This window comes from Trematomus bernacchii, unplaced genomic scaffold (genome assembly GCF_902827165.1).
Source record: "Trematomus bernacchii unplaced genomic scaffold, fTreBer1.1, whole genome shotgun sequence".
Lineage (NCBI taxonomy): Eukaryota > Metazoa > Chordata > Actinopteri > Perciformes > Nototheniidae > Trematomus > Trematomus bernacchii.
In genome coordinates, this window is record NW_022987803.1 from 11,419,588 (window position 1) to 11,435,620 (window position 16,033).

General features: G+C 42.4%; 1 protein-coding gene across 1 annotated transcript; it reads right to left on the reverse strand.

The window, feature by feature from the left end:
* Nucleotides 1–5,499: 5,499 nt before the first annotated feature.
* Nucleotides 5,500–11,322, reverse strand: bmp2b (bone morphogenetic protein 2b). The gene is made up of 3 exons (XM_034150401.1): nucleotides 10,911–11,322; nucleotides 9,629–9,996; nucleotides 5,500–6,577 (listed from the first exon to the last, which is right to left on the reverse strand). The coding sequence occupies exons 2-3, from the start codon at nucleotides 9,981–9,983 to the stop codon at nucleotides 5,673–5,675; spliced, it is 1,260 nt and encodes a 419-aa protein (XP_034006292.1). The 5' UTR covers nucleotides 9,984–9,996; nucleotides 10,911–11,322; the 3' UTR covers nucleotides 5,500–5,672.
* Between the last annotated feature and the right edge of the window lie 4,711 nt (nucleotides 11,323–16,033).

The window sequence follows — 16,033 nt, forward strand, 5'->3', positions numbered from 1 at the left end:
CAGGGTCTAATTGAGCATAGAGAATTGTTATATACAATTCCTAAAAGGTTTATTATTTCTAACAGTTATATGAATTCAACACATGAAGTGCAAGATGTTTCTTTGTATACAGTTTTCAAAAAAGGTTTGCAAGCATTTCATCGGAACCTTTTCCAACCTGCATTGCCCCCCAAAGATGTTCCGTATGGACGGTCAGACGGACGAATGGATGGGTGGACAGATGAGATGGTGCGTGTGTCCTTGACAATGTCAGTCCAGTGGTTTATACAAAGCTTATTACGCTAATGAGAAAAGTGTGGGGAATGGATTTGTCCCATACCACCCAGGGAAGGAGAGTCTGTTTTCCCTGGTGCACTGCATCTGGAAGCAGCCTCCTGGTAATCTGCTCTAAGTACAAAAGGTTCAGCACCAGCTTGTTCTGATAGACCACCAAGTGAGGCTCCGATCTCCATAACAGGTCTCCTTTCATAGCTGGGGATCAACTGATGCTTGGTGGACCTGGTTCCAGGTCTGGAGCTCCTCGAGGTGCCACATCCACACTTTGCACCTCGTGACATTGATATTAGTGTTAGCATTCTGTAATAATAAACTGCGGAGACCTGTACTGTGGTCAGAAAGAAGTCAAACCTTTCTTATCTCCATTGCAACTGGTATACAAGGGTTAATAGGAGGACTTGTGGTATCACACAGGGTTGTTGCTACTGGCTAATGAAAAATAAAAGATCACATAAGCTCATTGAAATCTAACTTTATCTAGACTACAAAAATACACATAAAACGACAGATCAACATTGTATACTTTTATAAGGTTAAAATAATGAAATATTTATATATATATATATATATATATATATATATATATACAATAATATATTTAAAAGCGAGGTAAATAATATAGATAGTGGCAATCAATTCATGATAATGCTACTGTTTACTTCTAAGCTACTATCTTTTGACTTTTGACTCTTGTAACTCTACACTATAGTATTGGTACTTTTACTCAAGTTAAATACCTAATAGCATTTTTCACTGAGTATTATTGGCTTCCATCTATATGTCATCCAACATAACAGATCCGTTTTTAGCTTCCTTTTTATTGCCAGTTCTGAATCAGCAACATGGCTGATTTGAAGCCGTATGCGTGGTAATGCATGAGATTTACTGTGCTCGAGATTGACATTTATTTAACAGGCATGCTGGGGGATGTCATGTAGCTCCCTTTGATTGATCTCTTCACTTCCTGCTACAAAGATGGAGGCCGCTCCCGTAACCACACAACCCCTTTCAAGCTCGGGTTGTAGGAGACGCCCTTCGGCAAGGTTCCAGGATCAGTCGGGTTCACCCTTCCCCCCAAACCTAACTGTAACCATCAGAGGAGTAAACACGACACTGACCTTAGATCAGTGTCTAGAGGCAAATCCATCCTCCTGCCTGTTCGAGAAGCCCATATGCAGTCCATATGGACCTCCTTCCTGTATCCTCTGAAGAAAGTGCAAGGTATACATCCTGAAGCCCATTCCTTTTTGATCACAGAACATCAGTTATAAATAAATAATATCTTGATATGCATGAATAAATCTGTCATTATTTTATGTTTCCCTATTTTATATAATTTACTTGATTCAAAATAGTGAGAGATGGCAGGATAAGGAACGTTTTTATTTGAACACTGTGTCCCGATATTATAAGTCCTTGTCTGAGAAATCAATAACTTTGATGTTTCGGGGTCGTTTCCACTGCTTTATATGGTCCATCATTAAAAGATTGTCTGGCTTGAGGTACTGGCCATCCTCTAAAGTTTCATTGCCTTGTTCTCGCGAGTATCATAATGGCAGACAGGCTTTTTACTGTACTATGGCTTAACTACAAGACTTTTCTACTGTGAGTATAAGGCTATATAATGGCCTCTTCCATTGAGTCCCAGCCAGAGGTAATGATTTCAGCATGTCACTCCAGGCCAACTGCACTGTGATTGCATGGATGATTAGCTCTTACAGTAATGGTAGTGGCAGAAACATATTTCAGGAGCAAGTTGGGGATAATCTTTTGTAGGGTTGCTCTCATTTCATACCTTTTTGTTTTGTAATGGGAATGTGCAATTCAATAGTCATATTAGCCAAATATGTGCTCACAGATACTCGTGTGTCCTTGTGCGTGCAGACACATGCATTTGGAATAATGAAAGGCTATTGTATATATGTAAAAGTACAATCACCGTGCAGTCATTCTGGAAAAGTAATTTCCATATTTGCTCTGCTCCTGAATCTGTGGACACCCGTCTGTTTGATGTGTTCAGAGCTGCAGCACAGATGCCACAGTCTCAGCTATGCTGGACGTCATCTCACTGGCTGTTCTCAGAAAACCGAAAAAAACACCATGTGCACCACCTCTAAAATTAGCGTGTGTTGCACATGAAGGAGAAGAGATCCGAAGTTAGAAAATACTCTAAAAGTCCCGCTGTCTCTCTTCACTCCTCTACGTTTTCGTGTCTCACTTTGGCACAGAGCCAGGCAAGATCCCCTATAGTGACTGAGCCCTCTGTCTCATCAAAGATACACGGCACGCCACATACTTTCCAATTCTGGGCTAGCCAGAAATCTGGAAATCTGATTTTATAACCCTTATGATTTGGGTTGTTTGGAGCTGCAGATAGTTTTGGTGTGGTTTGCTGCCCACCAAACAAAACGAATGAGCCCTGCCACGCTACTCGTTCCCGGCTTCCAGTGTTATGCTCATCAGTTGTGCGGCTGCTCTGTTGTGTGTTTGTGCGTAAACAAAGACAGAGCGGACACCTTTAACAGATTTACCAGATGTTTTTGGAGAAGGAAGGGAAAAAAAATCTGTTTTTCGGAGAGTGACTCTGCTGAGGTCTGTGGAGCAGGTGAGGAGAATCTTGCCAAGAACACATATCTCACAGTTGTGCTTTTGTAACTAAATCATGGAATTACACAATTTAAGCTCATCGTAAATTATTTTATGCCTTAAAATAGATGGTTTTTGAATTGTTGTGTATAAGTCAGATAAAAAACAGTCACTGTTGGCTGACCACTCTTAAAGTCGCCAGTCCGTGATGACGTGATGAGCCTGGGAGTCAGTCAGTAATGGTGGAGATAATAGGTCCTTATTACTTTGACCCATGACCCTTGTTCTTAGTGAGAAGTTTAGGAGTGCTCCCCGAGGAGCTGTCTGATTCTAGCGTGGCTCTAAAAGGAGAAACCCCAGAAGTCTTTGGAACAGTGGCCAACTCACAGTACAACCGGAACCCAATTCAGCTGGGACGGGGTGCTGGAGGGGAGTTTCTGGAGTGCTACCCATGTGTCACCCACCCTGGGAGCAGTATTTCCACCCAACCCAATGAAAGGTTTATAGACTTGAACTATAAAGGCAAACCACTAAATCTTAACACTTTTTTTTAACGCAACGATTTCCAGAAACTTTTTGGGGTTACGGTTTTTAGTGTTCATTTTTATCAAATGTTCATTAAGTGTGCCAGCGAAGTGACTTCCTCCTGAAGTCCATTAAAACGCTGCTGCTACTGGCAGAGGTATGTGCAGCCCATGTGCGGGGTTGTGGTATGGTGGGGTCCACAGAGGAGAAATGGACACCAGATGGGACCGAGGGGGGTGGAGATGCAAGGTAGAATAAAATAACACATGCAGAAGATTGAAACTGAAATGTGGTAGGAGGAGGCAGAGGAGGTGCGTGTGTGTGTGTTGGGAGGGAATAAAATAATTGGATAGTTGCATCATCTAGAGTAGACTGGTGCTATACACCCTCAGAGGATAAGAATGGGTAAACAGATATGATCTGAGGCTCTTGAATTTTTTTTGACATTTCAATATTTTCACTGCCCGTGAATAAAGTCTCACGAGCTCTTAATGTTTTGATTTACATTTCCTATATAAGTAACAAGCGTATCTTTGTTCAATGCACATTTGTTTTTTGAAGAGAAAAAGCCCACCAGGAAACCCTTGAATAGATGATTGAAAAAACAACCGCGTTGGTTTTCCATGCAAGCGTATGCATGTGTCTGAGATTGAGAACCAACATTCCTCGGTCCCAATGTGCGCTCACATAAAAAACATTCTATTTAGAGCATTTTGAGCTGCCTTGTGATCCCTCCAAACCCTTTCTAATGCAAACACTGCAGAAAAGGCAGTCAGTCAAACTTCGCAAAACTCTCCCTCTCTGTTTCTGCTGCTCCCTCTCATTATCTGATCTGCTATTGTGGCTACAATATAAACTTTCATCTGTGTCTTTCTGGAGAAGTTTTACTCCGTCTCCATAAAAACATTGCAGTAGGAAGGTATTGACTCAGGTGTTCATGCTTTAAACTGTCTTACTGCAACATATGATATGTTTTGTTTTTGCCAGCCAGCCACCCCCACTGTCTTAGTGAATAAAACATGACTCTTAAGATGTTTTTTGTGACAGTGATTGGTGTTATTTGATTTCCAGTTCATAATCTGCTGCAGCTGAAGAGTTTTTGAGACATTCCTGCATTTCTTCTGATATATATATATATACACAAGGCCAGCTATATATATATAATATACTGAAATGCCGAAACACATCAGCGCTCTATGACTCAGAGACGGCAAATAAAGGCAGCCAAACTCTGAAGGTGGGAAGAATCTGTCTGAGCATGTGCAGTATGTGGACAGGTGCAGGTGTGTTTTTGTTTGTCTTTTTTAATTAAAGTGCCAGTAGGCTCTTTTCTTGTTGCAAGCCTATTGATGTGTCTGCCGCAGTTTGCAATCTTTCAGCATCAAATCTCACTATAAATAAACCCTGCGACCTCTCAGACCTTCCTCAGAAGCCCCGCAGATTCTTTCCCTCTGTTAATATTGGTAAGGAGCAGAAAAAACATAGGAGCTAGCTTCTAGTCCAACCTTCCCAGGGATCTTTGCAGTGACATGTAATGCATGAAAACATGCTATCGTGTTTTTCTAATCCTCCCATGGGAGTCTATCACATTTGAGGGCATGTTACTTGTCACTCCCATCCTGTGACCCTACACCCCACTGCAGTTCATTACTCCAGCAGCACCTTGACCCCGCTCTGTCACTTTCCTCTCCACACTTCTATTGTTGTTGGTTTCCAATTACTGTTACCAAAAGAGTTCAATGCTTGGTTTGCAATCAGTGCAGTGTGAGCTACCTGTCATGTGTTGTATTTGTGCAGCTAATTTCTGTCAGAATTTGAAACTCTGTTATTCATGTCAGCCACACAAGACGGCCCCCCCCCCGATATAGACATCAACACTGGCTGGTTCACTGTTGCTGATCTTGGAAAATTGGAGCGACCACGTTTTTTCACGATAAATACACATTATTTATTTACAAATAAAGTGGTTATAATAGAAATAAATACAAAATAAAAATCTGAGCATTATACTTCATGTGGTATTGCACCCATTTCGAAATGTACATCAGAAATACATTTTCAAAACCAGTAAAGGAATATTCCTCTGATTAAAATATTTATTTTTTTCCCAACTTTACGTAGACATAAATATATTCATATATAGTTTTCTTCTTCCACAATAGCTCTGTTTGTCTTTCATATAAATAAACGTCTTCATTGGGAAACCGGGTGTCCATAATAACCTCTGATGTCTCTTTCAGTCTCTTTGTCCACTTTCTCTTTCTATTCATACCACTGTCAGTCTCTCACCGGCAACCACAGCCCTCCACCACCATATCCTGGTAGTTTTTCAGGATGACTTTCTCGTATTCATCCAGGTAGAGCAGGGAGATGGGGCTGAGGTCAGTGGGTACGCAACAGGCTCTGGGGATGTTCGAGTTGACTGAGTTGACCAGCGTCTGAACAATGGCGTGATTGGTAGAATTGAGGTGGTCTGCCAGTGGGAACGGACATTCCCCTTGGCAATAAAAGGCGGCGTAGCCAGGGGGCGCCACTATCCACTCGTTCCAACCCACATCACTGAAGTCCACATACAGGGCATGCCTCTTGCAGCTGGCCTTGTGCTGGTGCTTCCTGCGCTGTTTGCGGAGTGCCGCCTGACGTTTTTCCCGTGTGTGAAGTACAGAGTCACCGCGGCCGTCATGACCATACGTCACCAGCAGAGGCCGGGCCTGAGGCCACGAGTCCTGGTCCTGCTGCAGGGACCGGCTCACCCTGACATGCCTACTAGGCTTCCTGCTATGCTTCCCTTCCATGTCCCCCTCCTCTGGGTGAAGCACCTCCACCATGAATCCATGGTTGTGACCTTTCCCAGAGGTCCACTGGGACACAGCGGGGCTGACGTCAAAGCTCTCCCAGCGGCTCAAAGAGTCCTGCACAAGCCGAGTGTCCAGCAGACGAGCCAGAGGTTCCCTACCTTCAGTGGCAGGAACTCCGAATAGCTCAAAAATGTTGATACGATGGAGGCCACCTGCAGTCGCGCTGCTGTTTCTGGAGCTGTTGCTGTTGGGCGATGCAGCTCCCATGACCTGATCCCTGTAGACGCGGAGCTCTGCAGAGGTGATGAGCTCCTCATCAGGGATTGTAGTGAGGTTGAAGAAGAACTGCTGGGTCGTTTTGCCTTTCAGCCTGGCCAGGGCCTCCATAGATTCTAAGAGATTGAAAAAAGAAAACACAGTGTAAGAGGAAATAATTGGGAAATGCATGCTTAGGATGAAACAAAGAGTTTATGCATGGTACAAGAACAAGAAACAACACTTATGATTAAAGCCTGGCGTTAGGGTTCGGCTGAGAGCAGGGAAACATTGATAAATGGTTTCTCTTGCTCTCTCTCTGTCATACACTCGCACACGACTGGCTCCTGGCAGCCCTCTTTCTGCCACGTGGTTGTATTGAGTGGGTGTGGGCCATTGTCACTCAGGCAAAACACACACATCAAAACTTTGCATGCATGACTCAGTGTAATATTCTCATGGTGATGTCATATCATCATCAGTGTCATGGTCATAAATGTACCTGACTAAATGTCATGAGAAGAAAGCTGTGCTCTTCCATCTATTGTTAAGATCTAACATGCTTGTCAGACTGCTTTTTAATAGCACATTACCCTTTAAGAGTTGGCTACTGCACACAATTCCCACTATGAAAAAATGTGTAGTGTCTTTGGAAATGTCATAAAAGGTTACCATGAACAAAAGAGCAATGTGGGAATTGATTTGCATAAAAAGTAACATTATTGGCAAATAATGCATTTACGGAACATTGCTCTGAAATATTGTTGCATTGTGAAAGGAAATATAGGAAACTTTAGTATCTGATATCTGAAAATAATATATAGTTCACAAAGGGAAATCTAAGTGAACCATGTTTGATATATTATTTTCAACTTTATTGCCAACAGTTCTGAGCACTCCCTTGAAGTGTGTTTAAGACATCTATTTTAATGTCCTGAAGGATATGAAAGTCATATTTATACACTTAAGATCATTGGTATTCCCCCGCTATATTCTACCGTAAATGACAGAAATCTTAGTAAAAGCTGCAATTTTCTTTGAGGCTGCTCCACTTTGAACTCGCACTTTATGAAGTTCATAGATGATGTATACGTTTTAATCTGTTTGGTGTGGTAAAATAAACACAAACTTTGAACTCAATGCCGTTTCAAAGGAGGCATTTAGGAAATTCCACCATCTCATCCTAAACCTTCCTCCAGAGGCACAAAGACCTCAATTAGGCCTATCACTCCTTATTTGATGTGGGAAAGCCCCCTGCCTCTCGTTCCCTCTCCTCTGTCCCCAATCCCTCTCTTTCTTTCCTCCCTCAGCTCCCAAATCCCCTTCTCCCTCTGTTCTCTTAGCCCCAAATCCTCTTGTCTTCCCGTCTCCTTCTCTATCACTCGTTCTGTCTTTTCCGCAGCAGCATGCTCACTCTTACGCTCCTGTCTCTCTTCTGTAGAAACGGCTGTGTGAACAAGTCGAAGCTTGTCAAAAACGTGTGAACCGCAGATATGAGTGTATCAACATTCCTAATTTCTTTTTGCGCTGCATGCCAAAACAAAAGATAAAGGCTAATGCCGGGTCATTCATCACGGACCTGTCTCAGGCAGCCACTTCCTGTGTAATAGTGGAAATGTTCTATTTGGCATAGAAAATGGTTATTTTTGAAAACTGATAGGAGTGAAAGCAATTATCCCGGTGAAATTAATATCAGCAGGCAGATGTGATGAATGATTCGAGGTGTTTGCTTTGATGTGCTTACATCTGTAGATACATGCTATATTATATAGAGTGGCCGTCAATCGAATGTATCTTGACATGGGAAGACGAACAACCCTGCAGCTCTGTTAACATGGGATGAAAGCGCCAGAGGAACATATGTAAACACCGTCAGAACATTTGTAATAGCCGGTGGTGTCAAGGTGTGTGCTGGCTGGGTGCAGAGGTTTCCAGCAGTCACTCAGCCTCACTGCCCAGGCCAGGCTTGTTTGTAGTGTGTCAGTGTAGCCACTGGGTGTCATTGCACTAGGCCTCTGGAGAGCACCCAAGCAACCACTCAACCACCCCTCTGACTCACCCTGATGGAAACTTCCCCATTCAAACACTTAGGACTCTGTATAAGGACTTTGTGTAGAGCCCCTATGGACGCACTAACTTGTATGTTATAAAAACTGGAAGCTTGGCCATAGGAAATTCAACGGTAGTTTCTATGTATGTGACAGTATAAGTTATTTTTTATCATACATAAATAATTTCGATATATTCCACTCTGTTGCTCAGTGGTAAACATATAAATAAAGCATCAGTCGCGTTTAAATTTCACCTGTTGTTATTATTTTAGACAGCTTGAAATAAACCACTTCATCAGCAAGATGTAAAGACATGACTGGTGAAATAATGCACTTTTTACTGGATCTATGCACCTTCATTGTGTGAGCCTTATTCAATGGAGCATATGTTAACTTGGAAGCAAAAAATGGAATTGAAGTGAAACGCTGAATTCAACAATCCGCGCGTATCCAGCATATAAACTAAGTGGGCAATTATGGTGTTTTTGGAACGTGCGTAATGGCGCACAAGAGGGGTGATTTGGAAAGAATAAGGCGCAATCCCTCCTCTCCCACTTTTTTTTTTTTAACCAAGGACTAATTTCAGTCTTGTTAGAAATGACTCAGAATTCAGTCTGACACGATGACTTTGTCATAACGCGTGTTAGTATAATGTCATGTCTTGTGTTATTGAAGTAACAGGGTGATGACTATCACCTGCGCAAAAGGCACACCGCCCTTTATCCTGCTCCTGTGGTGCGTGTCTGGAAAAACTGTTTTCAGAGCCCACGCAAACACCATCAATTATTAAGAAACAAATTACCCCAGGGATACCACCGCCCCTTGATGTTTTGAGCCCGTGACAGCTGCGCCAGGGGCATGTTTGGTCAAAGGTTGCATCACTACATGCATGGGAGTTAATTTAATTGCGCATGAGATGCTTGTTTGTAAATCGTGTCACTGAGGTTAAAGCAACCCTAAACGTATTAAGGCGTTAGAAATAACGTGGACGCGTGTCACCTGTAAATGACTAACGCTCCATAAAACAGTGAAGACTCTGAAGTTGAGTCTTGGCGCATTGAGTCATGTTTAAATATAGGTTCGGGCTGTCTGAGGATCTCTCAGGCTGACAGGTAAAGGTATGTCACTAATACATACCTTCATGGTGAAAGCTTCTAATCGTGTTGGCCTTGCTGGCGGCTCTCTCTGCGTGTTTCCCCATGCTCTTGGGCCGTTTGGTGCTGTGGTCTCCGTTTGCTGAGTGCATGCGGTAAAGGTCCACCATGTACTGCGGCACCACTGCTTGCTTGCTCGGGGTCGGCTTGCGCCTCAGTCCAAACATATTGAGAAGCCGAAGCTCAAACTCGTTGAGGAAGCTCTCCGACCGCTCTGGGGTCTGCTTCCCGGATTCGCTGTATTTCCTCCGGCCGACCTCGGGGATAAGTCCCGTAGCTCCTTCCAGCAACACTTCAGCGAGCAGCAGTACCATGAGAGAGCGGACCAAGCCGAGCATGATCAGTCAGTCCCTGTGGAGAAAGTTGGATTATGTCAATACACTGGCGCTGAGGTATTGACATGAGGTACACGCAGCAGGGGCTTCACTGCAGCATTCTTCAAACTGTGTGCGATCCCCCATACAGTAAGAATGATTGAAGGAGTGCAGGTTCAAAAAGGAAGACACCTCTTCACTTTGAAGTAGAAACTAAAAAGGGAGCTGCAAATTACAAGCCCGCAGGCAATATAGCGCGTCTAACTGAACCAGAAGATTGATCTTAACATGAACAGAAACATGAAAATATCAAGGTTAGGAAGTTTTGAAAGAGAAGAACAGAAAAAAGGGGGGAATGACACGGGGAGGACAAATCAAAGAAAGTTGGGGGGGGAGACTGCAGACATAAAGTCTCCAATTAGATGAGATAAGAAATCACGTTTCGTTAGTGAAGTGATATGAAAAGAAATGCAAGTGTGCGTGGCCCCAAAGATCACAAGAGGTGTGAAAGAATGTTGGAGAAAGAGTTAGAATACAAAGCAGCAGGAGAGGCAGGCAGACAAGCGTCTATTTGCAGAGGCTTTGACGGTCATGTATAATCATAAGGGATAGAGTTACTTCAAGAGGCTCGCAGGTGTTAGATCTGACGTGCGTACCAGAGCCAGATGTAGCCCGGGACAAGACATCAAAAACATCAAAAACAAAATATCATCTGAGTAACAAAACCTCCAAAGAAACAACCTTTTACACGTATTTCTGTTCCCCGAGGTTCAAAACGCTTTAACTTTTACGCACACACCATATGAGCTTTACACAGTGGGATAACTGTATATTTCTAGTTGGTAGGTAAACGTTTTATCATAAAGCAAGTTATTTTACACTTGGTGACATTAATAAGATTTCGTTTCTTGTTAAAAAATGTTAAACAGAGTGTATTTGTCTTGTTTTTACCTGACGAAGAAGCGCTGTGTCCGGTCGTCGTTCCACCTTGGGGCTCCGATAAATTCCACATTAATTCGTGTTTAATCCACGCTGCTTCTCCTTGAGGGACCAAAGACAGCCCATGCCGTTCGCCGATCTCTCGCACATATTCTCACCAGCTGCAATTCGGGTTAGGTCTTGGTCAGCGCGGAAAGAAGAAACAAAAAACTATGTTAAGTCTATGAGGAAGCGGCTTCGCGTAGGCAGGACCGATCTAAGTATAACGCGTCTTGGTTGAACATCTTCAAAAGAGAACAGCTCTCTGAGACAAAAGTTGAGCTGGCTTCAGGAGAGATGAGCGCACCGGAGTGTCGCTCCTTGGACCTTGTTGCTTCGAGCGCGTCGCCTCTGCTCTGTGCGCCACAGCGTAGTGGTTGAATTGATTGGTGCCTTCTCTTCCCCCTGCGACTCCTTTTGTCTACAGTGATGTCACCAAGGGGCTGTCAATCATGTGTCCACTAAAAAGCACCTCCTGCGGACCTCTAACCCAGAGGCTCCAAGCTTTTTTTTCATCACTAATGATATCAAATAAACACAAATCCATGCTCTTTTTTGATAAGATTTGGCCACGGGAACCCCCATGGGCTTTTGTGTATTAATGGATTGGGTCAGTAGAGTAAAAAACAGTTGGAATAGTAGCCTACATTTTATACAGTCTCATAATTCAGTAATACTTGTTAAAAATAAATCCTTATGTTCCGAGATACTTTGGGAGTAATTAGCATGTAAAAAAATACCCTTATTACAAACAACTCTTTATCTCTTGCATCTTAACACACCCTGGAAATTCACACCATAAAAATAGTTATAGAGTCAACAGTTAAAACCGTACTGTTGCTTTTAGTTGTTTGCTTTTTGGGGTGATTTTCCATACATACATAGCGAACATCTATTTGCTTCATGTTTTTAAATAGCATCAACATGTCTTGTTGCACTTCCTACAAGGTGAAATATTCCTGTGAATCCGACCACACGGAGCAAAAAAGCATGTCAACTCATGCTGCTTCATAACAAGATAATTAATCAAAGGTGTGAATAGCTGGATCAAACATGTTTAGCTTTTGGATTAAGGCGAATAGATAATGGTTTCACAATGTGTTGCTTTTGTGGTTTAAGGGATTAGTTCCTGCAGAGGGACTATCACGTCCTCCCACTGAACTTCACTGTGTGGGTGTAGGAGGGGGGGGGGGGGGGGCTTGTACATGTGTGTCTGACACCAGAGCAGATTTATACATGCTTCCTCTTGGCGGGATCTATCTTTTCATGTCATTCCACTTCACAGAAGTTTATCAATATATCAGTGTCTGACTTTGGCTGCATGTTGATGTTCATATCCACTATATTGCTTTCCCAAGAAGACATCATTTAGCTTAGATAAGGGTCCTCATTTTAAACCTCTGCTTGGACAAAATTGTATCTTAAATAGGTGGTTTTGGCCTGATATAAAATGTGTATGTCTTATTTTTGCTCAACATATGTCAAACATGATTCATTAATGTTGAAAAATGCTTCTACATTTAGAAAAGTACCCTCTGTATTTGTACAGTTCAGCTTTCAGTGGCCAGAGAAACTTTGCTGCATTGTTTCTAGCCCATGGGGGGTAGTCATCAGCATTAATGTTTGGGTCATCTCCATAAGAAAAGCCCCCATTGATTCCCTCTAGTGACTCCATTAGGGGATGATGGTTGGGCAGGCGGCTGTGTTTTGGCCAAAGCACCCGGCCTGTTTGCTTCGAAGAGATGGCAATAGATTATATCCAACAGAGATCACAAGATATCTTTGTTTCCTTCCAGGACAATAACATTTTATGAGGGATAATCCCAGATCATCCATTTAGCAATTAAAATACAGAGAGGCCCGTGGGTGCATTCCGTTACCTGAGAACAGCGGTTTGGCCTTCCCCTCGCTTGATCCAAGCACTTGTGATTTTACACATTTTTGGTGGTTGAATGCTCCTTTTGCTTTCCTTGTTCCTTTTGCCTTTTATTTAATTACCAGTATCAGTTAACGTTGACTCACAGTGACACATACTTTCTGTCAAATCTTTCCCATCCAGTTCAATCATTCTTGTATTTTTCTATTCATTCATAAAAATGTGTTATGGGAACACTGAAATCATTCATACTGCTTAGATTTTCTCTATTGTGGCGTTAATCTGTTGGCAGCGAGAGTTGGGTCTCTGATGTTGCCAAAACACCACTTGGTGGACCTAGTGCTCTAAACCCAAACCCAGGTAAAAGCTGCTCGGCATTTAGATTGGGGGATAAGGCCTCACACAGTAAGCTGTGAGTATCTTTAATTACCCGAATGAGAGGGCTTTATTTGATGTTTTGTCCCTCTTTTTCTCTCTGTATTATATAAGAGTGTGGTTTGAATGAGTAGGCATGAAAGGGTGTATGTATGTGTTTTGAGTGCACGTACATTCATATATTGAATGTGTGTGTCTTGGCATAGCTTGTGTCTGGCCAGCTCTGAGGAATGTGTCCAGCCGAGGCCATCGAGAGACTTCATCAGAGCACTTTGAGAAGATCATGCAGCTTTGATAATGTATATATCATTGTTTTGAGGCAGATACATCGGGCTTATCTAATCGCTTCGGCTGATCCAATTACATGCTGATTGAAAGGACAACATGGCAGAGCTAAACTCTGGCAGCCAGGTAGAGATATGCTATCTGAAACACAAATGAACAAGCTGCTGAGGAGGGCTCTGCGAGGTTAAACTGTGACTCGGCCGGACAGCGTTAACTAGGAACGACCACCACCATCAGTAGCGACATAATTACCTTCCAACAAGCCTTTGTTTAATCGTGATTGCAGTATTAAACTGTCCCTGAAAGATATCACATGGATCTCCTTTGTTCTGTAGAGCCATCCGTCATTAAGACAGTCATTTATAAACATATTTTCTGGCAATATTTCTAGATGTTCTTCTGTTTCCATCAACAGATTATAAGAAGGGGAAACATTATTCAAGAGTAAATGCAGTTTTGTCAAAACAAGCGCATATGCTATTCTGGGATTCCCACACTTGAGTATTTCTCTAACAAATATATACTGTACATATTTATGGTGGTGTAGCAGTAAATCTGTTTTATGGATCCTGTTGCAATGAATCATCTTATACCAAACACAGGGATTTAACATAAAACATACCATTTGACTAGTTGAGGAAATAAAAAGCATAATTTTCAAAGATAAAAAACATAGTTATTTTCTGTACAAACTAGCTTAAAGGTGGGGTAGGTAAGTTTGAGAAACCGGCTCGAGATACACTTTTTGTTATATTCCATGGAATGCTCTTAACATCCCGATAGCAATGAATATCTGAAGTGCTTTGACAAAAAAACATTAAAAAATGTCATCTGTGGAAGCCGTAGTACTGTAAAAAGCACGACCAATCATTTCAGCCGGCCCGGCTAAAATAACTGGATGGCCTACCTGCCTGTCAGCCTTCCATCTGTGCACAAACTTATCTCGTGCCCTCATTGGTCATGTGCGCGTTCGTGTGTGTTGGAGGAGGGGCTCTGTAAGGAAGTGGGAGATTTTTTCCGGCTGTGTATTTTCAAATTCTAGCGCACTCGAGCTGGTTTCTCCAAAATTACCTACCCCACCTTTAAAGTCAAAACATAATGACAAAAAAATTAATAAATCGGTAACATTTGACTTTTTGGGCTTCAGGAAACCTTCCATAGAGACAAGTAAATATGTTATAATCCCACAGGTGTGTTGAAAAACAATGCATTAAAGCATCATACATCCTCATAACGGGGGTTTAGCTTCGGACAGGTGTTATCAGCTTAAACAAAAAAAAAATCTGAAATCCTTTAGTCCGAGCGGTAAGGACTAATGTGACCCCTGAGGCCTTCCCTCTGTGCTCAGGAACAACACATCTAAAGCTCTCAGACATTTGGACACTCTCTTCCATGATGGATTCTTTTTGTGTTCCATCTCTGGTTGCTGTTTGACTCCATATCTCTCAATATTCTGACCCTTGTCATTATAAATCAATAACCCGCTCTCACAATTGGAAGACACTTTTAGGCTAAAATTCAGGTTAGCATAGTAATGCTGCACAGTAAATCATTGAAGGCAGCCACTAATTGTATTAATCGCAAGTCATTTATTTATTACGATGAGGTTATTTAATATTCTTACACCAGATTAGGTTTTCGTATAATGAAAAACAGACCCTCACCTGCATATTATATATTTTTCTAATCATTTGAAAGTCAGATTTCTTCACTGGTATGTCCATTCATCCTTCACCTTTGGGTAAAACATCTTCAGTAACCAAAAGAATAATATACAGTAAACCACCGTCATGTACTGTTGCTTCAGCTAATAGATGTATCTTTTTCCTTGTATGGAAACCCCCTTAAGGGAGAACAATGTGTAACACATAACACTTATAACAAAAGTTGAATGAATCCATTCAAGGGGGAATGCTTGAGGTTACTTAAGGGAGATTAGGTTAGTACGTGTTTTGTTGTTTTAATACGTAAATCCTGGGAAAGACGAGAAGACTTGGTTTATTGTCCATGCTCATTTCGTTGCATGCCAAAGTAAGTGTGCAGTTCGTGTGCAGTGTGTGTACGCATGTTCTTCTGGATGTAGATGGTGCGGCCTTCTCTTGTCATCACGTACATTCCAGGAGTCAGGGGGCAGACGAAGCCCTGAGATGACACTGCAGATCCAACTATTAGCCTTTCACCTGCTGTTAACAGAAACTTGGCTAGACACAGGGCCTGCATTCCTCCCACCTTGAGCCAGATGTAGTGTTAACACACAGTAACATACCTACAAGAAGATAATCTTCAGAGATGTTGCTCGAAAAACCAGGGAACGATTTGTCACTGCGACTCGCCTCTAATTCTACACTCGGGCGGCCTTTTTAATTTGGAAACCGATAAAAACTTCATCAATCCACATGTGTTTGACAGCAGAAGCACGACTTCGGGCTATGCAGAGCCTGAGCACATGGTGCATGAAAGGGATTGTGGGAGAATGGCACACATTTCATATAGGTTGCTCCCAAAATGGAAACCCACCAAGGTCAGAGACGGCCAGCTAGAAAGCCAGAGTCAATATTTA

Bases quoted from the DNA above. Each gene is read 5' to 3' on its own strand.
- bmp2b (XM_034150401.1), bottom strand. From the start codon at position 9,983: ATGCTCGGCTTGGTCCGCTCTCTCATGGTACTGCTGCTCGCTGAAGTG. The intron at 6,578-9,628 runs GTATGTATTAGT...TCAATCTCTTAG, and splicing joins TAGAAGCTTTCACCATGAAG to AATCTATGGAGGCCCTGGCC.